The sequence below is a fragment of the Rhamphochromis longiceps genome, linkage group LG23 (genome assembly GCF_057381845.1).
Source record: "Rhamphochromis longiceps isolate RC_006_pf linkage group LG23, R_longiceps_female_GT1.1, whole genome shotgun sequence".
In the NCBI taxonomy this organism is placed as follows: Eukaryota; Metazoa; Chordata; class Actinopteri; order Cichliformes; family Cichlidae; genus Rhamphochromis; species Rhamphochromis longiceps.
This window is the reverse complement of record NC_140578.1, coordinates 32427179-32454278: the sequence shown is the minus strand read 5'-3', so window position 1 is coordinate 32454278 and position 27100 is coordinate 32427179. Positions and strand designations below refer to the sequence as shown.

The window sequence follows — 27100 nt, the reverse complement described above, 5'->3', positions numbered from 1 at the left end:
GGCTACCAGCACATAGCTGGAGATGCATGAATGTGATCTGGAGGATCCAACTGTCTCTCAAAGTAATATCATTTTTGTCATAAAACTAAATAAAGGAGGACATGTGAGCTTTGACCTGGTGATGGTGCTTAAAGAAAATTTTTGATGAGATCAAATCCTTCAATTTCCTTCATTCATCTACTGGTTTCAAAGGCTTTGAGTTTGATGCGGTGTGCAGATGATTGTGTATATTCTTCTTGAATGTAAAGAGATGCTTTTGGGGCGTGTTTATTAAGGCTTGAGGAAAAAAATAACAATGATCTTACCACACGCCCCTCTGTAGCCTCACCCAAGAGTCCTCCAAAGGTGATCACAGGGGACATGCAGGCGCAGTAGAGGAAGAGAAATGAGGCTAGACACTGCAGACTGACAGCGTCTGTGTAGTCAGAAAGGTAGTGAGGAGCCTTTCTTTTGACATCCAAGATCAACCCACCACAAAACCTGTGGAGAAAAAGGGATTTTATGAAAGAGCTGCACATACGCATAAAGGTAACAAAGAGCAACTTATCTTACATCTTATTGTAAGATATTGTAAGATTCATAAGAACATCAACATGCCTTTAAACAAGTTATTTTCAGGGCACCAACACTAAAATTACTGTACCTCCGTGCATCCATATGAGTGATTGTGTTGACTCATGGCTCTATCTTTGTATACTTTCAATCACAATGAGCAGGCTCTACTGCTGCTGTGGACTGGGATGGTGGGGAACAATCTGGAAGTGGTTGGTGTGGCAAGCGCGCAAGTTGGTGGGCTGTTGTTCTTATTTCAGGCTAAGCAGCCAGATAGCTGAGCCTGGGTTTCCAGCCAATCTTAGTTGGCATAAGAGTCTGTACCGCAGTATACCGCAGCTAAGCAGACGTACATCACTCACTCTTCTGCCGCTAAACCCTTCCTGGGTGCTGCACTCTCACTTTATTCTTTCAAGCTTGGGTTAAAAAAAATTCCTGATGGCAATAAATTGAATCATTTGTTACCATCAGGGATTTTTTCTGGGGCGATAACAAGATGATATTCTTCATTTTTAATCCCTTCTTTAAATCTCATCTAATCTCAAAAACAGTTTTGAAGGCATATGAAAGTAAAAACGAAATTTATATTTTGAGATCTCATGCTTATATTATTAGGTGTTCATTGCTGAGACTTCAGAGAGCATTAAAAAACTATTAATAAAATAAGGTAAATAAATAAAGCATGGGGCCCTTGGCGGCTTGATTGCTGAAACTGGCTTTAGTTAGATGAAACATCATCCCTCTGGTGAGGAAGGAGTCCAAGGTATTGGCTACGTACAGTCGGCCTCTCCAGGATTCAGTGTCTATATGTTAGTCTTATCCCCAGGGGATGAGAGGTATGCTTCCCTGAATTCTTGCATCAGTGCTTATACGTCAAACGACTGTACAGATGGAAGGTGTCCCATCTGATTTGACCTACAAGGATGTGACTGGGAGGATTGGCCTGCCCAACCTGAACCCAAATGGCCTTTTGTTGTTGGATTTCTACTAAACATAAGGGTTTCCAAAAGTGCACCAACACACTCTAAGACAAAATTGTAAGATGGTCACATCCAGAAAGGACTACAGAAAGATGGACACATCTAGGAAGGACTGCAGAAAGATGGACACATCCAGGAATAATTACAGAAAGATGGACACATCCAGGACGGAGTGCAGAAAGGTGCAGGAAGCTTCCAATCTTCTTAAACAGCAGATGAAGATTTTTCTTTTGGTGGTGGTGGTCAAAGTCACAGCACACTATTTGTATGAGCTGATAATGAATTAGAACCTAAACAAAAGGTCTCAGTGTGGAATTGATGTATGAGGAATAATAGGCAAGTAGGGCACTGCCTCTTAAGAGAACTAAATTTACAGTTTGAGGGCTGGAAGGAGGCTCACAGGCAACAGGAAGGTTCCAGGCACAAAAAGGAGTTTTGAGAGATCAGGGCTCTCAAAACACAGCAAATCATGATCTTTCTCTCTGACACTTACTTCCCAGTGCGCTGGAGCTCTGGGCCACCATGCCCTCCGTGCTCCCCAGACTCTCCAAGATCTGTCACTCCGTTGGGAACTGGGGGAATCTTCCGCTTTTCCTGTGTGTTTAAGATCACTGTCAGTCAGCTGTCTGCTGCCCACATCACTATAACTCTTAGTTGGAATCAAATCTCCACCAAATAGCCTGCATTTGGTACAATATAATTTTAAAAAGTCAAATAATTAAATTTTTATGGATCATATTCTGAGCTCATCAGTATAACAATCTAATTGCTCAGTGGTCTGTCATTAATCCACTGCAGGAGCCTAATGATAAAAGAGAAATGGAAAACAATACCTGAAACAACATCTGTATTTTTTCAAAATGTTTCTTCTGTATGACTAAAAATTTCCCTTCAAGATTGCCTCTCTCTTTTCAGAGTAGACCAGAATAACTAATGGAGGGAAATAACTAATGCTTTGGAGAGGATTGAGAACAGAACCCTGGGGAGTCGCATCAAAGCACAGAGTACAACGCAGTAGAGATTAGAGGAGAACACAGATGTTTAAAAATTCTTGTCAGGCAGTAGGTCACAGAAGGGACTCACGGATATTTGTGAAAAAAAAATCATTATGTGTACACAGACTTTAAAACTCTGCATAGGTGCTCGGATTAAAGTCCCAAAAAACTGTCATTTTTACTCACTGTTTACCTGGGAGGGCACATTTTTAGGGGGCTCTATTCTGATGGAGGGGTCCCACTCTCCTGGGGGTAACACTGTCACCTGATCCAGAAACTCGTCAATGCCTGCCACCAAGTCATTCCTGTCTTTGGCCTTGTAAGCAACATCATGGAAAATCTGCGGAGAGGCAGATTAAATATAACCTAATGAAATGTAAACTCATATAGCATACCAGCCATACAGTCAGCAAATTATTATTTATAACCTAACTTCATTCACAACAACAGCATCCAAAGTGAATCTACAGAGGAATAAGACACATTCATGCTCCAATTTCTGTTGTCTAATGTTTATTTTTTTATCCAAAGAATATATGAAAAACAGTATCATTCTTGCTTGCACTGGCACGAAAGCAAATCATAGTGACACATTCAATCCATTTCCATATATGATGTAGGTTAACATCTCTGCCTTCTGTTTTCATGCATCCCAAAGGACTGCTGCCAACAGAGAAGGGGAAAAAAAGAGATAACATCTGGCTCAGATGATGGCATGTAACATTAGCTCATAGCTATACTGTGGGAAATCTCCTGTCAAGGTTTTCATGTCATACTTTACTGATTCCCAAAGGCTTTTTGTTGTTGATGTTTTTCCTTGCTTTTTTGACATAAGTCAAAGGTCAGGCTCAGATATAGAAAAGCAACCCTGAAGTGGGTAGTTGGGCTTTATTTATTGAAGCTTCTCAACTCCCCAAGCTACACTAATATCACGTATAAGAACAGAAAGCAAATCTCACATTGATTTTTCTAGGTTCAGGATACAAATGTGAGTATTTGACCCAGAATAACTAAGAAACCACCCAAGGATCATGGTATGTGTTAAGGCAGATTTGGAAAAAGACACTTACTCCATTACTGAGAACAACTTTAAGATGCTTTAGTTAACACTTTCCATTCCAATGACTTTAATCTTGACATCTTAAACTTGCAATGCATGATTTTCTAGAAAATGGATGGATGGATGGATGGATGGATGGATGGATGGATGGATGGATGGATGGATGGATGGATGGATGGATGGATGGATGGATGGATGGATGGATGGATGGATGGATGGATGGATGCTTTTGTAAAATTATCCATGTAAAAAGCTTCTTCTACAGAGTGGTGAGCCTCAGCCCATCAAATATGTGATTCCTTGACTTAAAAGGCATGACAGTATGACAGCTAAAAACAAAAGACAAATGTGTGTATTATAAACATATTTGTAAAATGTTACAAAAAATGTTTGGAATAAAGCTTCCCACAAAATGCTCACAATGCAGTTTAGACGAATTGAAGTTTTAGAACACACAGCCATTTTTCCTCAGTCTGGCTGAACTTACACATTTTTAATGTACATCAGACTCTTCAAAGAATTGTCTGAGACCTGAACCATTATAACCAGACGCTTTTCTTTCCAAGCTCCTTTGACTACGATGACCTGGATGACTGAGAACCTGTTTGATTTGAGAAATTGTTTATATCAATCAAAAATGAGCTAATGTTTTTCATTAGAGAGTAAGATGTTAAAATGTTGTAGTTTATGCAATTTTTGTTTTCTATTTTTTAACTGTAAAAAATAAAAATTGGTTCATGAGATTTGTAAACCATTTCATTCTGTTTTTATTCGCATTTTACATAATATTCCAACTTTTTAGAATTGGAACTATCCTGATTGCAGTTTGCGTTCCTATTCCTACTCTACTGTATTTGATCAACTAAGGAGATAATGTTTATGATAATTAAATTAAACATTACTTCACATATACAAGCAATTCCACTTTAATAGTAAAAACCTATAATCTAGAAAGCTTTTTTGCGTTTTATCTCACTGTGCCTAGAATCACTGCAAGAGTTAAAATATCCTAAAACACAGCATTAAACACCTGCTACTTTCTTCAGATTCTTGCCTCACCTCATCAGTCATCAGTGTAGCAATAGACCGGCCAATTTCATGATACTGTGGACCTTTCCCCAGAGGGCCAAGCAAGATGAAAAGAAACCTGCACAAGACAAAGAACAAAAGGTTTTTGGTAAAAGTCAAATCCTTTTTTAATGAGAAATTCAAAGGTTAACCGGCTCATCTATCCAGCCTTCGCACAGAATAAAGGAAGAAGGAGACAGAGGCAAGTTAAGGGCTTTGCCAACAATTTGTTTATTACCTGGTGGTGATGGGAACTTCAGCCAGGCCATTAAGCAGTACAGCAGGAGCTAGGCGGACAAAGGCCACCACAGGGCGCTCTAGGAATTCCAGCTCCCCTACCAGCACATTGGATGCCTCAGCACCAGGTGGGATTTTCTTCATGAAGTGGAGGTCAATCTGTAAAAGAAAAAGAAAACCACTACATTATTATAAAGTAAAAATGTTTATTGGTCTGCTTTAAAAACACACTGATGTAGATGCAGTCGTACTGAACGTCTTATAAATGAGAATCAACAACACAGCAAGAATCAGGCTTTGAGAAGAAAGAAGTACTCCTGTTAAATTCCACTCAGTTTCCCAGGGTAAGAAGGTTGTGATTTCATATGTAACCCAGGCTTGGTTAAATATACAGCACTACTTATGTGTCCAGCTATCAATGCCCGTAGATAAACAGCAGGATCAGTGGTGGGTCTGGTAGCTAACCTTGCTGAAGTCAACAGTGCTGTTTTCTCGGCTGACGTCCTGTTTGCCCTCATTGTTGGCTGGCTGGGACTGAGGTGAGACTGTTTGCCCTGTCAGGTAGAGCAGGAAACCAACATCAGTTTTCACAGGGGCTCATCCTATCCCAATACCTCTTTCCCACACAAAGACAGAGATTTCCAGGGAGTGACTACAGGGTACAGTTACATTCTCTGAAAAAGGGTTACAGCACTGGTCCCTTTTGTTGTAGGTGCTGAGTCTTTATTGAGGACAAAAGCTTTAGCCCCAGTGATGAAACAAATAATATTGTACCCATTTTCAGAGTGTACCCGGTGAGTTAAAGCGCAATATATAAATTGTTGCTAGACCGTTTAAAGAGAGTTTAAAATAAGGTGCAATCTTTAACTTCCAGTTCAGATTTATGTGCATCAGTTAACCAGTGCTCATTTAAAGCACCTTATTCATTTTGTTTTATTTAAGTCAAAGATTTCACCTTGCAACTGTGGGCGTTAATGAAAACAGTTAAAGAAAAAAGCTAAAAATATGCCTTGCTCAGAATGTCAACTCTTTAAGTGAGTGTGCTATGGTGCTGCTTTTAAAGGAGTTCCAGCAATGAAATGTATATCTGTTCGATACGACACTATAGCTAAGAAACTGTAGCTTTAATATGGAAACTAGTGTGGCTTACAGCTGGCTCCTGGCCTACAACACTCCCATCACCACATTTTGATAAAGCCCACCGATTAATGCGCTATACATTATTTATTTAATCTACAATTAACATATTAATTTGTAACATTTATAATCCAAGTTGTTTCACTGTTTCCAGCCTTTCCGACAAGGGAAGATAACAGCCTGTGGGCTTTGGACTCATTTTTAACAGACAGAAGTAACAATGATATTATGCTGAACTCCTCCTTTAAAGGAATCATTTTAGCATATCATTTATTCAAAAGCAGTGTCCGTGTTTTATTCAGTTGCCAAAAAGGAGCACAAGTGTATTTCCCAGCTTTTATAAAGAAATGTTCAAAGATTTCTTTATAAAAGCTGATCCCCAAAAGCAGCAAAATAAAGACTAGTGAGCATTTACTGCAGTTAGTCATTACTGACTATTTTTTAGAGTTGCTCTACAAGTTCTTATGGTTTCTGTTTAACAAACATATTGATGACAGTGACAAGGAGGGGAGAGTATTATAGAAACTTTTGTGATTCTTCAGTTCAATTAAGTCTATTCCCAGATGTGGAAAAACTCACAAAACCGCAACAACATAAACATTTCAACTCTTTATATTGCTTCACTTTGAAGCCTCAACAGTAGAAAAGCTGGAAGAACATTTTGACAGTGAGCCTTGGACAGGGAGAAAACTGCTTGAACTGAAGAATGCTGAGCTTTTCTTTTCTTTTTTGTCATGATTATTAACCAGCCATATCCAACCAATCACAATGTTACTCTCCTATCCTTAGCACGTTCTTTTTATACTACTACTGTCTACAGACTTTCTAATCAGCCTACAGGATATCTTGTTGCCCGTGCAGATTTTCTGATCTGTGTCTTCCAGTGAGATGGGGCAGTAGCCTTGTGCAACTGCCTAAAGGACACTAAGACATGTGGTTTTGTTTTCACCAAAGACCATGTCTGGAGTCATGTGATCAAAGCCCCTGCAGGAACTCAAAGGTGAAGAAGGAGTGGACAAGCATAACACACAAGAAACACGCTGCCTACAAGCCCTATAAGAAAAGGCCTTTCTGGGTGAAGTGCTCGTCAGGAGTGTTTTTTCAGGTGAACATTTAGGAGATTTTAAAGTGTGATAACAGAGGCCATTTACTGGGTAAGTTAAATATACGCATGCACACATGCATGCAAAATACAGCAGACAGGAAGAAAGACATACACAAACATGGAGAAACACAAACAAGAGGAGAAAATGAGATATCAAACAGCAGTAAAACAGCATGTCGAGATGGATAATTATTGGATCGTCATGCAAAGGATAATAGCATTAAACAGAAACATACTGCATATATTTGTTTACAACATCAACACGTGAGTAGCTGAGGACATTACAGAGTACAGAAAAGCTTGCAGTCTCATCTACAGACAGGTGTATGTGTGGGTGTCCTGTACATGTTCTGTGCTCACCATTCTTGTCCATGGAGTGAGGCTCAGACTGCTTCTTGCCAATATCAGCAAAGGAGCGTACAATAGGGATGCGGTTGGCCAGTTTTTTGTGGTTTTGGTGATGGTGTTGTTTGAGAAGAGCCTCACGGATCTTTCTCCTGGCATCTTCACCTACAGGGCCAGATGCCTCATACTGATCCAGAACCATGTCTAGGGAAGAAAACACACACACAAACGCCATTGTGTTTAACGCAATACCACTTAAAATGGTTGAATTCACAAAGGCTGCTGGTGTCCAGTGCTGTGTGGCAGCCAGCAATACTAAGCTGATTATTCCAACAAAAAATGACCTGATTTAATCGCACCAAACCAGGTTACATACAATAGATTTGTGCAGCAGAACAGTTTTTACCACAATCAGATAAAGCATTCAGTTTGAAGACCTCTAAATCTAAAACGCAGTTTGAAGCAGATCAAATGGTCCTCTGTATTGTCCTTGTGGATGAACTTCTTCTGGCATATTATGGTGCATGCTAACCTGGACTCCACCCCAATAAAACCCATTAAATCAGTGATTTTAATAATTAAGAGACCCTAACCTTAATATACAAAAACAGGAAATGATGCAAAGATCACAAATTAATAAGCAGTTGCAAAATAAAATGTATAAAAGCCAATGGCAAATAGAAATTAAAATTATTTGCTTGAGTATAGGTTTAGAACTGAGAGTTGGATCAGTAAGCAGACTACAGTGAGGAGTTGTACCATGAAGGCCTGCTAAAAAAGAGTGTAATTGCTACACAACAACTTAAACTCAATTGGAGGTCATATCATGGTTATACAGCAACCTGTCATCTGGTTGGTTAAAAAGATGACAATCCATTTCCTAATCTTATCAATGTAGGAAAAATCCTAAAATTCCATTCAGTTTTATTTATACAGCGTCAATTCACAACGACAACAGCACTTTGTTGTTGTGGTAGACCCCACAATAATACATACATTAAGCCAACAATAATATGACCCCCTATGAGCAAGCACTTTGGCAACAGTAGGAAGGAAAAACTCCCTAATAAAAAGAAACCTCCGGCAGAACCAGGCTCAGGGAGGGGCGGCCATCTGCCAGGACCAAAACAGAGTAGTGCTGCTGGTATAAATATCCCAAAGAGAATGAGATCAACAGATCATCAAAACGTCAAACCACTGAATGAACATTATATTACAACATATGGCATCTACAGCAGTATAAGCTACAATTAAAATTAAGGAAAGTTTCTTCATCCTTCATCCTGAGTAACCTCTGAACTGTGATGTGTTTGGTTACTGTAGATTTAAAGGTGCTGGTCAATGTGAAATGGAACGTGCCAGCTAGTCAAGTATTGTACAGTATAAATACTCCTTCATTCTGTTTGCGCACAATGTGGGTAAACTGTTAGAGTGAGGATCAAGTCAAGCAGGCGGTTTCTATTGAGATGATTTAATGAATTTGCAGCTCAGTGCACCGCTCTCTCTGTTGATATGAATCAATGGAGCTCACTCAATAGTCTCTTTCTTGGTTTCATTTTTTTTTTTAAACAATCATTCAAAGAAGACAATATTTATTTAATTACACTTTGGATCTCTCTGCTTTAGCAAATGAACAGACTACACTGGTGTTCACAATTAACAGCTAAAATAAAAAAAATACATGTGATATGCTGTGAACAGTTGGGTTATGATCTTAGATTTAAATTATGTAATAGAGTTTCGCTAGCAGAGGTAAAATGGTAGTAAGTTTCAGAGAGGTGTGGAGCAACAAAAGCTTTGGCACACAATTCTGAAACAAGGGACAGTCAGAAGAGCAAGTGAGGCTAAGCCTAGAGCATGTGGAGCATCTGGATCAGGAAAGGGTGGATTTGGTACTTAATCATGGATAGTGGCAGTGGCTGACATCAAGACATTCTATTGGTGGATGGAAAAGGCTAGCATGAAGCACAGCACAGAAGCAGAAGTCTGTGCAGGCATAGTAGCAGGAAGTAATATGCAAGCTGGGACAGCATATACTGAGAGGCATAACCAAGTCACTGGGATATTGTACAGGAACATCTTTGCTGCATATGGATTAGAAATCCCCATGTCCCAATGGGACATGCCATCAAAAGTGGCTGAGAACACCAGCACAAAGTTCCTGTGGGACTTCTAGTTCCAGACAGGAACCAGCAACCAGACACAGAGGTGGCTGTCAAGGAGCAGAAGAGGGCAACTGTGTGGAAATCCCAACTGACAAGCAACATCAGAAAGAAGGAACATGAGAAAACTGTTGTACCAGAGACTGACAAAGTGTGGTCCAAAAATAGAGCTTGACACTGGGAGAGTGGCTCGATTATATTAAGTACTTGAGCAAAGAAGCTTTCAAGAGAAACACCACGAAGAGCTTCACAACAAAAGCCAACATAAAAACAAAAAGTTAACCAAACACGAGTCTAAAGATGAGGTTTTAGCTGGGGGTTGTTTTTTTTTATTATGTAGATTTTGAACAAATGTGCCTGCTGCATGTTTTTGTGCCATGAAGGTCGCATAAACCCTTTTAAAAATCACTTCATCTAGTGTTTACCTGCAATCTCTTCCAGTGAGTTTGCCCTCATATCCAGCATCACAGTGCCATTCATGATGCAGCTGCGAAGTTCAAAGAGACTGTGTAGAGACAGAGTGGCTACATAGGGTTTACTCCACCGCTCACCACCATCCTCAACGTCTTCCTCAAACTTAAGCCACCTGCAACCAAAAGAAAACACACAAAAAAATTCCTCGATTTTTCCTTGTATTTTCCTTTTAGTTTTGATGTGTACATTATGTTTTATCACATTGCTAACTCATAGTCCTCTGGCCACATCAATTTAATAAGCTTTTATTTAGATAGAAACAATTCAAAGTCTCAAGCACAACAGGGGAGAAAAAATACAAAGGCATACCTTGCTGTCTCCTTCCATTCAGCATCCTCACCCTCCCTGAGGCAGATTTCGTCCAGCTCAGTGAACAGGGCGTGGGGGATGTGTTCCTCATCGCCATCCTCAGTCCCCAACAGAAACTGCACCCTCTGAGCTGGTGTGTCTGCTGCAGCAAGTTTGATAGGTGGAAGACAAGCACAGAAAAGAAGAAAAAAGCCAAAGAAATTAAGAATTTGAATACCACTGGAAGACATGGATTAGAAGCACATAACCCAGGTTCTGTAAAAATGTGTAATCTAAATCAGCATTTTAGAACCAAAACCTACTGTGTGATGGGGATTCTCTTCCATCCTCAGCTGTGGAATCCCTCTCTTTGGACCTCTTCCTGTGTCTGTGTCCATGGTGACGATGTCGTCGGTGCGACCTCCTGCCTAGAGGAACGTGAACCCCAATGTATAGAGTGCGGTGACCTAGAGAAAAGATGGAAAAAGATGAAGATTAGCTGTGTCATTGATCTAAAATTTTACAGACCTAATCGGTGAGTCACTCACCAGTGACTCATACGCAGGAATACTGCCAATGTGGGATGTGGCAAGATTAAGAAGTAGCTCAGTAAAAGCCCAAAATGTCACAAGTTTAATTCTTAGAGACAAACTTTTATTTATCAGGAAATGTCCTGATTATTTCAGTGAATGTTTTTAATTATTCATGTAAAATCTGTTATCTTTTCAAAATCAAAATGCAAAATAAAACAGCTGGGTTGCATTGTGCAGTCTTACATTACTCTATAACTGCCTAACCAAACACTTTTACCATCTGGGTAAACTAATTATTATATATTATATATTATATTATATTTAAACGTGGCAGAAATTTTATTAATGTTGTTAGATCCCTGGCACAACTGGGGGTACGTACATCCTGTGGAAATAAAGCTAAGTATCATTAGCATGATAACTGTGACAGAGGTCACCCATACAGATAAATAAAACAAAAGACCTGGTGTAGAATACAAAGAAAATGGGACTGAGCAACAATCCTTGTGGTACTCCAGTGAAAAGAAAACATCCTTTAGCCTTTAGCCACCGTATTTTGAGTCATTTGCTGTAAACTTTGTGGAAAACTTGTAAATATTATTTTACCTAAACCTTTTTCTACAGGTGAACACGTTGCTACATGTGTTAGGACAGCAGCTGAATGAGTACATTGGTTAAATATACCAATGCACATCATCTAATTCAACTTATAGACCTTTCATTCCCAAGTAGAAGTAAATCACATATAGAATTGCAGTGTTGAGTTTAGACTTTAGCCTATTTTTATGCATATAAAAAGAACCCATACTGGCATATTTTTAACTGTCACAAATGCTGGTTTAATAAAGAAAATTATATTATTATATCATATTTCAAAAACGGGTCTAGAAAAAAATAATAAAAACAAGCTATCATAGCTTGTAGCTTGTACATAAATAAAAATAACAATGCTCAACTTGCCCAGTAATATAGAGAAGTAAATGCCATTGTCTGTTAGGTTAAAAACCACAAAGACATTATTTAACGAACTACTACCTCTAGGGTCTTTGGTCATCTTTGCACAAGTTGAAATGATTTTGACATTATAATATCTTTGTAATTACTTACTTTCATCAAATAAATACAGAACAGATAATGAAAGGGAGATTGTGAAAGGATATTGTACAATGTAGCACAAAGGCCTTTTTCTAATGTCCATGTGTATGTACGCGCGCATCCGCAGGGTCAGTGAGAAGATAATGCGAGCTGACTTTCTCCTCTTTTATTGCAATCGAGCTGCCTGGCCACTGCTGCCTTCCTGCCGGCTCTCAGCTCTGTGTCCGGACACAGACAATACTTCTACACACGCTGTTCTCTTTATTTGGCTTCACCACCGTATGAGGCGCCACATTGTCCGGCATAATGTGACACCACATGGATATACCCCATGAAATTTGATGCTAGGGAGCCACAAAATAGGGTGCGTCAAAGGAGCATCACTTTAAGTCATTTTTTTCTCACCAGAAAGATGACACAAGGGAAAGTGGTTGGTTATACTGTTTTCATCAACCCATCAAAGGCACTAGCACTTTTGTACAAATTTACATGTCTACTTTACTGAAAAAACAACACTCTTGCTGGCATTCACCTTTAGAGGAAAAGATCAAACCCATTTTGCATACCACTGTAAAAAAGGTTATTTCATTCATAAATAATTTATCATTAGCAACCATTAAATATATCACTTTGTTTGTAACAGTATACATGCTGAATTAAAGTGAAAGTATGCATTTGAAATTAGTGTTCATGTGAAAACTGTGTGCATTTCAACACAACATTTCAACTGTACAAGTACAAGTATTTTAAATCCTCAGGATATGTGTATTTTTTAATATAGGAGGAAAGATTATTTATTATTATATTTGCAATGTACAGTTGAAGTGTGAATACACTTCCTATACATATCTGATTGATTATCAGAAAAACTCGGTACTGTATATTTTCGGTACTGTATATTGTATATTTTGTCAGATAAAAATATCCCAGTGATTGCCTTGAATTGTTTTCACTTGCTTGGATACATGCCTAATCTCATCACAGCATACTAATCAGATTTAAGCAATGAAAAGACAAAAGATGAATCATCTAGGAGCACAGTAACATCAGATCATTTCAGAGTACACACCCTGCACCAATAGGAATCCAGAGAAAAAATTAGATCTCAGAGGATGCAATGAGAAAATGAACGACAGGTCAGAATAGATTTGTAGTTTGGAGGCTATCTTCTTAACAGAGCATGTACCGTTGCCGATGCAAACTGTTCTCAGCATTGACTGAATTATGCATGTCAGAAGCCGAGGAGAGAATGACTGTGCATATGCAGGAAATTTCATATATGAACAGACAGGACCTAGGCAGCTGAGGAACACATAACAGGAAAGCAAGAGAGCTTTAGAGTTCATGAGCAAGTCTCACAAGTGAAGGACTTTACAAAAATAGCACTTGTCCTCCAGGCCTAAACTACTGCTGATGTCATAGGATGTTTCTTTTCCTTTTCTTCTGTTGCCACATCTCACTGGCTTTCAGTCAGCCTCAGCCTGAATTCACTCAGCTGTGTGACATGCTGTGTTTTAGCGTCCACATCCTCAAGTCCATGGGTGTGTATTCATGTATGTGTAGGATTACGTGACTACTGACAAAAGTAATTCTGATTGGCTTTTGCTGGGTTTTGCAGTCTTATCATACAACTGCCTTGGCCTCTGAAGAAGCAGTACAGTTTATGTTCTCAGTTTATTCATGTCATGTGTGGCAACCTCTTGTACTTGTTGACATTGCAAAGTTTTCTTTGATTAGAGATAGTCTTTATATATATCTCAGTTTTTGATGCCAACTGGAGACTATTTAAAATAGCTAAAATAGCTGATTATTTCAAATATATTCATATTCAAAATTCTGTAAAATATACATTTACAGAATATATTCCTAATGTCAGTAACTTCCTAAAGCAGCTGCTTGCTATAATTTCATATCAAATGTTAATCAAACATGAAACAAGTATTTCTGGGAACTCCTTTCAGTGTTGCTCCAAATATTATGCAATATAGAATATTGCAGAGTAAAGTCAACAAGACTAAAGTCAGCATGCAGCTAATAATAGTAAACATGCTAAGTGTGACAAGGGTGCGGTAACATCAATGCAATAAAACCTAAATCATGTGTGTGGGGTTGCCCAGCTAGCAGTTGTATGGATGTCCCCAACAGAAACACTCTTAAAAAAGGTGCGTGACCTAGCCTTTGGTATTCTCCTGGTGTAATGTGCATGCAGGTACACAGGAGGCTGCAGTCCCTGGCACTCCAGTGTGGCAACCACTGGAGGGACACATGATTCCTTCTGTAAGAAGGATCCCAGGAAGGAGTTTGTTGCTTTTCCTAAACCCTTTAGTTCTGGTTACATTTTTAAGCTCAGACACTGCAAAGTGAAGCCACGTCTGGCTCTCATCAGCAAAAAACAGGAGATGAAAAGTTAAAAGCTCCAGTGTGGGACAGCTATAGGTAGACTCCCTATCCTTAAACACGAAGGCAGGCATAGGATACAGAAACATCGGATTTTATCTAGACAGCAATAGGAGTGTTTCGAGTGAAAGTTCCTTTAAGTAAAGACATTCTAAAGGCTCAAAAGGCAGCTCTAAAAGTGCCTCTAAAACTGTCAGTAAATCGCACAAGGGAAAAACAGGCTTGGCAGGAGGCCTCAGCTAGTGGCCTCCCTTCATAAACCTCCTTATCTGAGAATTCTGACCAATTGGTGCAGAACCAAAGCCAACATGACAGGCTGAAATTGCAGCCAAATACATTTTAATACATGTTATCTAGCAAATCCTGAAGGAAGCATAACAGCTTTGGAACTGAGCACTATCTGAACACCATATCTAAGATACACACCATAAAGTGAACATGTGGAAAGAGCTGTTGCACTCTGAATGGTCTCAATGACCCACAGAAGAAGAACAGACTCATTCAAATTCAAGTTTTCACATGCCAGGCCCTGAGAACTAACTGCATTGGATGTGGTTGAAAAAGCTGCCTATGTCTCTGTGACGCTAAGTCCCTCAACCCTCTTGGGATTGAGTCACAAAGGCAGTGGCCACTGCTGGTTGTGGAGCAGACAGGCTCATTGCTTCTCATTGACCCAACAGGCCATGGATGGTCATCCATGACCTGTTGGGTCAATGAGAAGCAATTAAAATCAGAGACAGTCACTGCTCCCTGAGGTTGAAAGGGAGAAACACATGTAGCAGCACATTCAGCCATGGGTGAGGTGAGATTTTGTGTCCTCGCCCTCGTTTCTTATAGAAAATAATTCATTGCATGATGCAAACAGATTTACGGACGCCTTACCAAACTTGTCCCACAGCTGGTAAACTATTTTGGGATTGAGTCACCACTCCCTGTAGAGTAGAGAACCTCTGGAGAGCAAATCCGCTCCAGTGTTCAACACACCAGGAACATGCGTCACACTTAATGAGAGGAGTTGTTTGCTGCTCTACATAATCAGGCTGTGAGCCAACTTGTGTAATGTCACCGAGAGAAAGCCTCCCTGACAGTTTATATACACCACTGCTGTTGCATTGACGTCCTTAACAAGACATTACAATTTTCAGAAGCAGCAAGAAATAGCTCAAAGCCAGAAAAACTGTCCTCCACATATTTGTTTGAAGGAGCAACTTCAAACAAGTGCCATTATGGTCCTTCTCTTGAAAATACCCCCCTACCCAGTCAATGAAGCACCTGTTGTCAGAGTTTTCCTCATAACAACCACATCCAAGTGGTCACCAACAGCGAACACTTCTGGGTCTCCCCACTCACAGAGACCTATCAGGCATACATCTGAGAAGACATCTCACATCCAGCTGCAGGTGAGATACCCAGTGCTGAAAGTCCTCCATCCTCAACAGCTCCTGAGCGATGACAGAGATTACTGAGGACATCAGCTTATCAAAAGACCATGTTTCCCTTGTGAAAAAGGGGAAGGTGGTGGCGAAATTTCTCCTTGACTTTGAACAGTTATATCATCCTGATTTTGAATTTAATGTCAGCAAACATGTCTCAAAAATGTTGGGACCGGGCAACAAAAGATTACAAAAAGTAAGCGGTGATAAAGAAATAACCGGAGGAACATTTTGCACCTAATTAAGTTAACTGAGCTTCTCTTAAGTAAAAGTGGAAGAGATTTACCACTCTATAAAAATCTAGAGCTTTCAGAATAATGCTCATTAACAGCAAAGGCTGTGACTATGTCACCATATAGAGCATATCATATACTCAAGAGATTCTGAGACTCTAGAGAAGTCTCTGTGTGTAAGGGACACTAATAAGTCAATATTGAATGCTCATGATCTTCTCAACCTAAAGCGGCACTGCATTAAACCCAGCCATGATTATGTCATGGAAATATCTACATAGACTCAAGATCACTTCTAGAAATTGCTGTTCATGAAAACAGTCCACCATGTTATCCACAAGCTTTGTTATCCAAAGAAGAAGTAACATGTGAACAGAAACGTCACCGCTCTTCTCTGGTGTAGTCAAGATCTTTTTCAGGAAAGGCCTCACATATTTCAGAGGGATAATGCTAAACCGCACGCTGTACCTTTTACAACAGCGTAGCTTCATTGTTGAAGAGCCCAGGATTTGAATTGCCTGCCTGCAGTCCGGACCTTTCAAAAATATGACAGAAGACCCACGACTGTTGAGCAGCTAGAGTCCTAGAATGTCAGACAGGAATGAGATAACATTCCTCCTCAAAAGGTCCAACTGATGATCTCTTTAGTTCCCAAATGTTTACGACTCTTGTTGAAAGAATATTTTTGTAACATGTTGCTGCAAACAAATTCAAATTTAAATTCAAAACAAGCTCATATTATTCTTTTCATATTTTCATATTTTTTTTATTTACATTTCACACAACATTCCAATTTTTTAGAATAGGGGTCATACTTAACACATTACGGGAATACTTTCTATTGAGATATTGTTCAATTTTGTATTTGAATTGGATCTATTAACAGTGATGTAATACACATAATTAACTCTCCTAGAACTAATCTAGTAGGAGGAGTTATGCAGTGACATAACTTCAGAGGATCTTCTTTTCCTGCTTTTTGAAGAGTCTGTGTTACCACAGCAACAGACAAGAATAAAGTAATTATGGAAACCATCATCCAGAGATGCGGGTCCTTGAGATGAAAGTACTGCCTCACTGACAGAGTGTCAGAATAAAAGACTGACATTTCTGCCAGCTACCTAGATCCACGTTGCCTGGTAACAAAAATTCTGTGGATGCTGACGGGGAACCAATTCTGCTTCAGTAATAACTCATCTTTTGAGTGTACCAAAGCTTTCTATTGTTTGACTATTGCACAGAAAACTCTTTAATGCTCTCGGTATGAATGTACATTTATTTTCACCATTTGCCTCCTAACAGGCCTTTGTCTTGTATGCTGCTTTCTAAAATTATTTCATGTACCCACATTATTTTGCCTATTTTCACCTAGTTTAGATTGTCTTTGGTCATCTTACTAAACATGTAAATACATCAGGGTTGTTTTGGTTTTTTTTTTATTACACTTGTATTGCAAAATTACAGGTTTAGCACGTTAGTATGAGTAATGTTCACTACCTTTAATCAATCAAGGCTTTATTCGCCACGTGCAGGTTGGCCTGCAGTGAAATAGGACCCCCCCCCCCCCCCCAACCTTACACACACGACACAGACATCACATGGGGATACAGGTCGGAGATTGGTAGCGTTACAGAAAAAAAAAACACTGAAATATACACTACAATGGGAAAGTACAAGAGGAAAAAAAAGAGACCTCTACTCATGCTGGGCTCCTGGGAGGACAGCATGAGAACAGGAAACAAAAAAAACAGCCGGTTCCGCTTTCTTAATTCTTCGATAAGTCAGGGCCAAGCCAGCTCCGATCAGCCAGAACCCTGTTACCATGGTTCCGAATAGGTAGATATCTTCAGCACTCAGGTTCACCCAAGCCCAAACTTCTCGTTGAGAAAGGGGTGTCCATTGCATTTAGGGACCAATTGATCAAATCCATAATTCCTCTTTTAGGTTTTAGAGAACAGACTGTGAGAGAGTGTTCCAGGGAAAAGTAATACAAAAAAACACGAGACTAGACAAGGACATAAGAGGCTAAGCAGGGAAGCTAAGGGAAAGGCGGAGAGGAGAAAAGTGCGACCGCCTTCGTCAAGAGCAAGAGCAGAAGAAAAATGTCAAATAATAAAGGTAATAAATTCAAAAATAGATATGGGGACAGTTGTATTACTAAAACTGGTGAGTCAACATTCAATTCTCTCATTGTTGTTAACATAGTCAGGTTAGTCTTTGTCTTAACATGCGATGCTACTTAGCACTATAAAGTTAATGACTTTTAAACATATCATAACAGAGAGCCTGTTCCAGATCCTCTTGGACTAAACCCAAGGTTTGGTCTGCTTACATTATATGATTGTCATGGAGTACTGATCTTTTTGCATTTTTAAGATGTTTTCTTATTTGCTGATATTTCCCTGTGGATTTATTAAGGTTTTTCTTTTTAAACAAAAATTAAGTCCACTTTTACAAAAAGGAAACCCTTTTGTAACCCTTTGAACTTTGTTGTCTATTCAGGATGCTGTTTGGTGCAGAAATTGCACCTCTGTCTCTTTTATGTCATCTGAAATGCTGATGCAAGCAGATGTGCAGAGAAAAGACCTTGTGCTCTTTGATGCAGCAGCACTCACATCAAAATCCAACATCCATTTGCAATGACTTAGACAGGTGGACTGATATTATATACGGCTTTTCTGGTGTTCCTAGGCTCTGCTATGATTAACACTGCTATGTTGTAGCTTTTATATATTACATTGATATTATATAACACATGAAAATGATAGATAGTGTTATGGAAAATGTTGGTGTGAGCAGTTGTTGAGTCACCTGGGAATAAACATTTGAATATTTTGGCCTCTGTTGTATCAAGCAAATGTTCAGTATCACTTAGTGATGTTACCTTCTAGTTCTTCCTTCTCAAAATTGGTGGTGAGCATGGAGCGTGTGCCCCCGCGGTCCACTATTGCCTCTTCATCAGTTCTCTACAGGAGACACACAGAGGCAAAGGTGATTACTCAGCATTAAAAAAATAAGAACCAACAATTTGTATGTAGCATGCACATTTTTAATATTATCTTCCTACAAATTCACAGGTGTAGCACTTCCCTGTTGCCCTAAATGCAACAATTCTCTGCCTCCCCTGCTATCAGCCTAGTGAGACGATGTGTCTTGAAATAAACACACAGGAAAACTCAGCATTAAGGCTGACATCCAGTCACTGTTACCATGGCAACAACAGACAGCCAATTGCAATTTAGAAGGAGCACATTCATCTATGGAATGCCAGAGTACACCATTTTCAGTTACACCTTTAAGAAGATCGCCTTATTGTGTGTACGCTTTAAATCATGTAAACGCTAACCCACCCACACCTTCCCCAAGCCCAGTTTCTTGGGAACTGGAGCAAGAGCACACACTCAGTGTAGAGTGGAAGAAACAAGGCCTGGTGATAATGGACACAGAGTAGTGCTTTTCTGGTAACACCCTTCTATAAATAGCTCTGACCTTGACAAATAAAAAAACACACTTTTGAGTGTTCACTGTGCTTTTAATATTCACTGAAAACACTGAAATATGAATGTGGTGTTTTTAACATATGCTCTGGAGACAGAAAAAAAGGAGACAACTTCTGTGGCTTCTAGTAGTAGAAAAGTGGTCGTAGCGATAAATTCTCTATCTCCTTGTCACTTTCTCTTATACCTCTGACTCTGCGTCTTATCACTCTCTCTCTTTTTATTAGGAGTCTTGTCTTTAGCTCCTAGATCATATGTGTTTTACTAGATGTTCCCTATGAATGTGCAAATCATCGAATTATTCAGTATCAACAAGCATTTTGGTAGTCTTCACACAATAGTATTTGACCAAAAAAATAAACTTAGCACAAAAAGTAGAGAAATTTGTGTTCGGTCTATTTTTCTTTGTTAGGGCCCTCAGGCTGTTGTGGCTTCTGCATGCCACTGACGCCCCTGTTTGCTAAATAAATAAACGGCCAATATACCTTGTTGCTTCAGACTTCAATCATCTAATTCAATACACTACACCAAAAAAAAGGACAATAGCATGATTTGTACAGTTTGTACAGGGCTAAAAATTCATCTGTTCTCATGTCTTTCATTGATGCCTCTAAGGCTTTTGATCGAGTGAACCACAGAAAACTTTTTGATAAAATGAAGAGACGGGGAGTTCCTCAGTACATCGTGAGGATTCTCTCTTACTGGTACGCTCATCAGAACATGCAGGTTAAATGGGGAAGCAGTATTTCTGCCCCCTTTGGTGTCAGCAATGGTGTTAGACAGGGTGGGATTTTGTCTCCAATTTTATTTAATTTGTATGTTGATGATTTGTCCATACAACTGAGAGCCTGTAACACTGGGTGTATATTAGGTAAAGCACTGATAAATCATCTTATGTATGCAGATGACCTGGTTGTTTTTAGTCCAAGCAGTGCTGGGTTACAGGATCTTCTTAATGTCTGTACTGAATATGGTGTGCAATATGACATTGAGTACAATGCTGCTAAAAGTGCTGTTTTGATATGTAGAACCAAGCAGGATAAACAGCTAAATTTCCCTTTGTTTAAACTGGCACAAAAAACTCTTGAAGTTCACAAAAAGGTGAAATACCTCGGTCACTTTATTACTGAGCAAATGAATGATGATGATGACATATACAGACAACGGTGTAAGCTCTATGTGCAGGCAAATACTATTGCACGCAAATTCAGCTTTTGTTCACTTCCAGTTAAAGTGGCTTTGTTTAAAGCGTATTGCACACCGCTATATACTGCCCCCTTGTGGTCATCCTACAAACAATGTAGCATGCAGAAGCTGCATGTTGCATATAATGATGCGATGAGAATCCTTTGCAGGATACCTAGAAGTGGTAGTGCCAGCCAGATGTTTGTAGCTGTGGGTGTTTGGACTTTTAAAGCACTTTTAAGGAAGCTAATGTTCAATTTTAGAGAACGACTGGATGGTTCGAGTAACAGTATAATTTTAGCACTCACAGATCCGACACTGAGTGGTTCCCGTTACTCATCCAGTCTCAGAAAGCACTGGTTAAAGTGTTTGTGTATTTATTGATTTATTTTAAGTAATTGTGTTTTATGTATATTATGGTTTTATATTTTTTTACAAATGTTTTAGATACTTATTTATATACATATATATATTTAATGGTTTATACCTTGTGTTGGGGGGGGAGTGTTGTGTGTGTGTGTGTTTTTTGTCTTGTTTTTATGGACATGAAGTCTGCCAATAAAGATTGAATTGAATAAGTTGTTGACAGAGAAAATTTGAAGTTTTTCATGGACATTTCAAAATGGCAGCAATGCTGCCCATTGGCTCCAAAATATCTCACCATGTTGACCATTATATGGTTAGAATATCTTTGCAGACTGTGACGCAGGAAGGCAGTTTTTACACCCTGTTTAAGGTCAAGGAAAAACTTTTAATGAATTAGACATGGAAAAAACTATGAATATGTGAAGCATATATTTGAAGTTACTGAACTGGAGACAGGGCTGGAGAGTTAAGTTAATCATTTAGACTAAGACAGTTACTTTTTGTCATTTTAAGTCTGAAATTTCATGTTAACTTATATATGCAAAGGAGGCGCTTTGAGACCCTCAAAGCGCCTTACAATTCTACTTTATAATTCCCCTCTGGCCATCACCAGTAGGTGGTAGGTGAAGTGTCTTGCCCAAGGACAAAATGACCGAGAGTGTCCAAGCTGGGGCTCGAAATGGCAACCTTCTGATTACAAGGCGAACTGCCAACTCTTGAGCCACCATCGCTCTAAATAACAATAATAATTATTATTATTTGGTGTAAAAAAAAAAAGTTTATACAAATCATTTTATAGATTTTTCCATAGCATTACGTTTGAATTTAACAGTTCAATCTTTCAAATAACGGACAAATATTTGTGAAATTATGATACATTTGTGAATGTATTTTAACAATCTAAATATGCATATGTACAGACAGATACATTTAAAAAAAACAAGAAAATTATGTTTTATTACATTTACAGTGATTTTACGTTGATTTACATTTGAAATGTTAAATCACAGTCTATTTATGTGAATTTAATGATATTCTAGAAGAACAGTACAAAACTGTAAAATACACAGTAAAATACTTTTATATTACAATTTTTTTTACAGTGTGGCAGATGGTAAATGATAATCTGACATTTCCTCAGTGTCTCCATTTTGTCACTATTTATACCTATGCATCCAGAATCAACCCTCTACAGACTCCATGTACTGCACCTCAATCTACAGTCACACATATGAGTCACTCAAGACAAAGTGTGTATATGTCAAGGAGCGAAAAAGTACAGAAACACTAATAAACTGATATAATCCCTGTCCTTTTCTTTCTTGGTAGAAGCTGCAGTGAAGATCTGAATGTTTGTAACAGTTCTGGTGTCATGCTTTGCCAAAAGGTGGATCCAAAGAGCAAACCCAGGCAACACTTGGCAAGTTTAAAGAAGTCATAGTTAAGAAGTGAATGGTTTACTGATAGAGAGCAGTTGGCAGGGAGATTTAGCAGCACTACAGGTTTGCATATGGGAGCCCTGTCAAAGAAGAGATAAAGAATTACCAGGAGTCGAAGAGGAGAATATGGTCCACCCGTGATAGTCATTAGTTTTATTAGTTATTAGTATAGTTAAGAGTGAATGGAAACTTAGAGATTGTTTGTGGGCAGTTGGTGGATATCCAAGTTTGGTTAATTATGGAATTAATAATGACGACCATGATCTGTCAGAGAAATCTTGCAAACTCAGGCCATGTATACTCCATATTTGATTACTAGACAGGTGTACGGAGAGCTTCTTCAATGGAGAAACTCCACTCAGGATGGACTCAGAGGAGCCAGAACAACTACTCTACATGACACTTAATAGCAAAGAATATTAAGAAAAACAAGATCTTTCTCGACTCTTCCTCACAGTAAATCTGTAGTACTGCAAAGGTCACTTAACTGGTTTATTTGACAGGGTGACTCCAAAACTTTGTTCTGGGTTTGTGCACCCTAATTTAAAGTAGAGATGGACCGATCCGATATTACGTATCGGTATCGGTCCGATACTGACCTAAATTACTGGATCGGATATCGGAGAAAAATAAAAAATGTAATCCGATCCATTAAATATCACGAAAGCACCTCACAAAACTTGCAACACGCCATAACTCACCTCAGAACGTTAGCACTTCGGAGCAGTATGCATCACGTGATAGAGCGGCTGTGGCATGCGGGACCTGTCGGTGGTCTGGATAGCATTTGGAGCTTCGCTAGCAACCCGGCATTTCATCTCCGACAAAGTTATCCCGAGAGAAGTAAAGCAAGTGTGTAAGTCCATCTCTGAATGTTTGTAAAGCATTCCTGCGTTAAGCTTAACAAACGACTGCCTCTTCTTGCTGCTACTTCAATCATGAAACTGCTTAATGATCAGCTGATCAGCTTTTCTGTCGCGAGTCCGTCTCTCTTGTTTGTTTTTGGCCCACTTTGCACCAGAAAGAGGAAACCAGTGGATAAACAACAGCAGCACGTTTAAGCTTGATAAGCTGTTGTTAGAATTTATTTAATATTACTTTCTACTCGAGGATCTTTTTCTACTGTAGTTGACGGCTGGTAACTGTGCAGGGGCGGATCTAGCAAAGTTTAGCCAGGGGGGCCGATAGGACATTAACAGGGAAAAGGGGGCACAAAGACATACTTTTCTTTCTTATTCTCATTTAAAATGTCTAGCTTTTAATAAATAATTATCTGACACCCAAAGTTTTAATTTGATGTAAAATGAATAGAAGTCAATTACTGTATATAGTGACTATTAAGTCTAATATATATACCCTAGTAAGCTATAGTATTTTTTCCTTTGGGAAGGTACCATCTGTGCAGTCTGCAATTTTGTTGAAGAAAGATGTTGAAGCTATTTAATATTTCTTGAAAAAGAATTGATTTCTGTGCATTTTTTTTCACACTGCATCAAATTAAGGTTGATTACGTCGATTAAGCATCATGAGGTGGAGCGTGAAGGGTGGTTCCCTATTTTTTATTTATTTATTTTTGTTGTTGCTGGGAGTTGGAACCCTATTAGTTAGGTTGCTTAATATTTACGCTAAGTACTCTTTAAAATACCAGAATAGGGAGGATGGTGTAGGTTTAAGTTTATTAGATTGATCAGTATTGCTGAACTATGAAATATTTTTTTTTGCATACAGGTATAACAGAATAGCTTTAGTGTAGTTGTTGTTTTAAACTTGAGTATGAACTTATACAAAATGCAGCAAGATATTAAAAAAAAAACAGTTTTGTTGATTAAAAAACACTATATCGGATTCATATCGGTATCGGCAGATATCCAAATTTATGATATCGGTATCGGTATCGGACATAAAAAAGTGGTATCGTGCCATCTCTAATTTAAAGTCATTTGACAGATTCACCACAAGATCAGCCTGCAATTAGGCATGTTAAGTGTTAAAGACAGTGCAATTAGAAAAAGACTAAATAATTATCCGGTTGTTCAGTGATGACGCGACGAATCCTACTTCCGGGTCTAAAGTAGTCTGCGTTTAATATGGCTTTTGTGTTGTTAACATGTTTAATGTTATGTATTTTCTTCTATTTGATCTCAAAAAGCTCCTAAAACAGTCAGTGATCACTGTTGACCTCCCTCGGCTTTTATTACCGCTAATCATTTATTTAAGCTCAGTTTTTAAAACCTTACGATGTAACTACAGCCCAGCCCATGCAGCAGTATATGAATGACTAACCTCGTATTGTGGATGGATTATCTCAGTTGTTCTCCTGGCTGAAGTTTGGTCCTTTTACAGCATCCTGCCATGCGATTACATTTGTTCCTGACCACCGAGAACACTCACATTAACTTTTATCGAGTGGAAAAAAAGTTAGCTTGTTTATATTATGCTAACATAGCTGTGTCGCTAGCGGTCACGTAGCACATCATTATATACCAGCTAGCCCAACTTCAGTAACCCTACAAACGTCACTGCTGTTTAGTTTTCTGTCTTCATTTATGCTGGAAGTGATAGCAGAGCTGTACGTTTTAATTTGTTTCCAAAACCCCACAGTCAGGACATGCTATATTGTATTTAGATAGAAGCTAGCGAGCTAACTCCCTGCTAACTTCTAACTCCATTAAATGTCATAAATTCCGTTTTCATGGATGCCTGGATGTTAAACTCAATTGTTACACCTGGTAGAGCAGAACGCTGATCATTTTATTAAAGATGAAAGACTTTAGACAGTTTTTCAACTCTCAGTAATCCCATAGTGATCGTTTGATATATGGACCTGCAGCGGAGTTTAGGTCCAGACACGGCTAGTGACGTCAGACTGAACAACCGGATAGCTCGTTTCGAAAGGTTACCATGAGAAAGCCCCTCCTCTCTAAAAATGGCATGGCTTAAAATTGTAAAGGTGTGCCTGGACAAACCTTCTGACTGATTTTTGGAATAATGCCCTTTGGAAAGATCACCTTTCACTAACTGAGTTGAACTTGAGCTCACCGTAAACTAAAGTATTATAGAGGCAAAATGTCAATTTTTTTTCTGGCGCATGTATTTTGTTGGAGTATGTTTATTTACTTCTTTTCTCCCATTCCTCTGAACTGTTTTGTTTTTCAACACAGGAAGCGTTGAGGAGTTTGTGCATCTATATTAATTACCTATTACTGAAAACCAGAGAGAAATATAATAACTAGAAACAATGAGTTCCACCCTACTGTCCTGACTGCTTCACTCCTGTATTTTCTCTCATTTCCACACAGAATAAATGATGTAATAAACAATATCAAATGAGGACTTTTGTTTTTTTCTGTCCCAAACAAAGCTTTACTCTGTTTAATATAACAGCTGAGCCAGAATCTCCTGCCTGCAGGTCCCTGCTTCTATTTTTGGACAACGGTATTTCTGGCGTATGTTACTGACCCCAGACCAGCACACACAGCTACATCCCAGCTCACCAATCTGGGTTGAGATTAATCTGCCAGCAGGATAAAGCCTTGTCTTTGACCATGGGATCAGTGATTGAGGGCCCTGCACTGTGGGTAGAATTAAATCAGCTGGTTCTCAGTTAATGCGCTGGTCAGTGACAGAGGCTTCAGGGGGAACAGGGGCAGGACTCACGTGATCAAGACTCTAGAAGAGATGGAGGAGGGGTAGATATGGTATGATGAACAGAGACACTTGAATTTAACCTGAACAGATAGTATATCTATAGCTGTTCACCTTGTAGCTTTTTTTCCCTTTACAGCTTATTAGTTTTATTGTAGTTTTAGATGCACTAGTTATTATATGTGAAAGAAATAGTATGAACAAATTGTACTGGATATGCGGCACATATGCACAAAGCAGTGTTAAAATAGGAAGAAACAGCAGCACACAGGAGGAAAGATGAAAAAACCATCAGGCCTGGACACAAAGAGAGCATGAGAGGGGGTTTTGATGCCTCACAGTGTGAAGTCTTCATGTGCAAGCATGTGCGCAGTGATGTTAAGCCAAGCGTTACAACCTTCAGGAGGAAGGTTTGACATTGTACTTCATCTGTTTTGATTCAATCTACAGTATGTTCTGTAGATGTACAGCAAAAAAAAACCCTCATTCCCTCACAAGCATAGATGTTCTTGTCCAAAAATATTCTTTCTCAGTTATGTTTGTGGTTTAGTTTCTCATGCTGTGATATATTTATCTTTATTTTTGTTCTATATTAAGGCCGGAGGTTGCTAGAACGTCTATGTTCAACTACAATATGTAGATATCTATGCTATGCTCAAAACATGCATTCACAATAAAAGCTTCATTAAGAAATGAAGAAATGTCTTCTTTTAGTACATCAGGACTTCATTAGTCAAAAGATATAGACCAAAAACAAATATCCATTACAGAGGACATAAATGAATAGGCTGGTTCTCAGGAGGTTATAGTATATCAAGTGGACAACTAGTAGAAAGTCAGGGTCTGCAGCACCAAATCATTAATGGTACGATCA

The 27100-nt window shown here is 38.9% G+C and overlaps 1 protein-coding gene across 2 annotated transcripts in view; it reads right to left on the bottom strand.

Annotated features, from left to right (window-relative positions):
• The window catches only part of LOC146642389 (sodium-driven chloride bicarbonate exchanger-like), a 52086-nt gene that overhangs the window by 10924 nt on the left and 14062 nt on the right, over positions 1 to 27100 (bottom strand). For both annotated transcript variants that reach the window (XM_085397634.1, XM_085397633.1), the window contains exons 3-13: positions 18979 to 19060; positions 10727 to 10870; positions 10425 to 10566; positions 10067 to 10227; positions 7495 to 7683; positions 5358 to 5446; positions 4894 to 5051; positions 4647 to 4734; positions 2721 to 2867; positions 2026 to 2126; positions 306 to 480 (exon numbers count right to left, since the gene is read on the bottom strand). In XM_085397634.1, the coding sequence (XP_085253760.1) occupies positions 306 to 480; positions 2026 to 2126; positions 2721 to 2867; positions 4647 to 4734; positions 4894 to 5051; positions 5358 to 5446; positions 7495 to 7683; positions 10067 to 10227; positions 10425 to 10566; positions 10727 to 10870; positions 18979 to 19060 (1476 nt within the window). The remainder of the gene's footprint in view (positions 1 to 305; positions 481 to 2025; positions 2127 to 2720; positions 2868 to 4646; positions 4735 to 4893; positions 5052 to 5357; positions 5447 to 7494; positions 7684 to 10066; positions 10228 to 10424; positions 10567 to 10726; positions 10871 to 18978; positions 19061 to 27100) is intronic.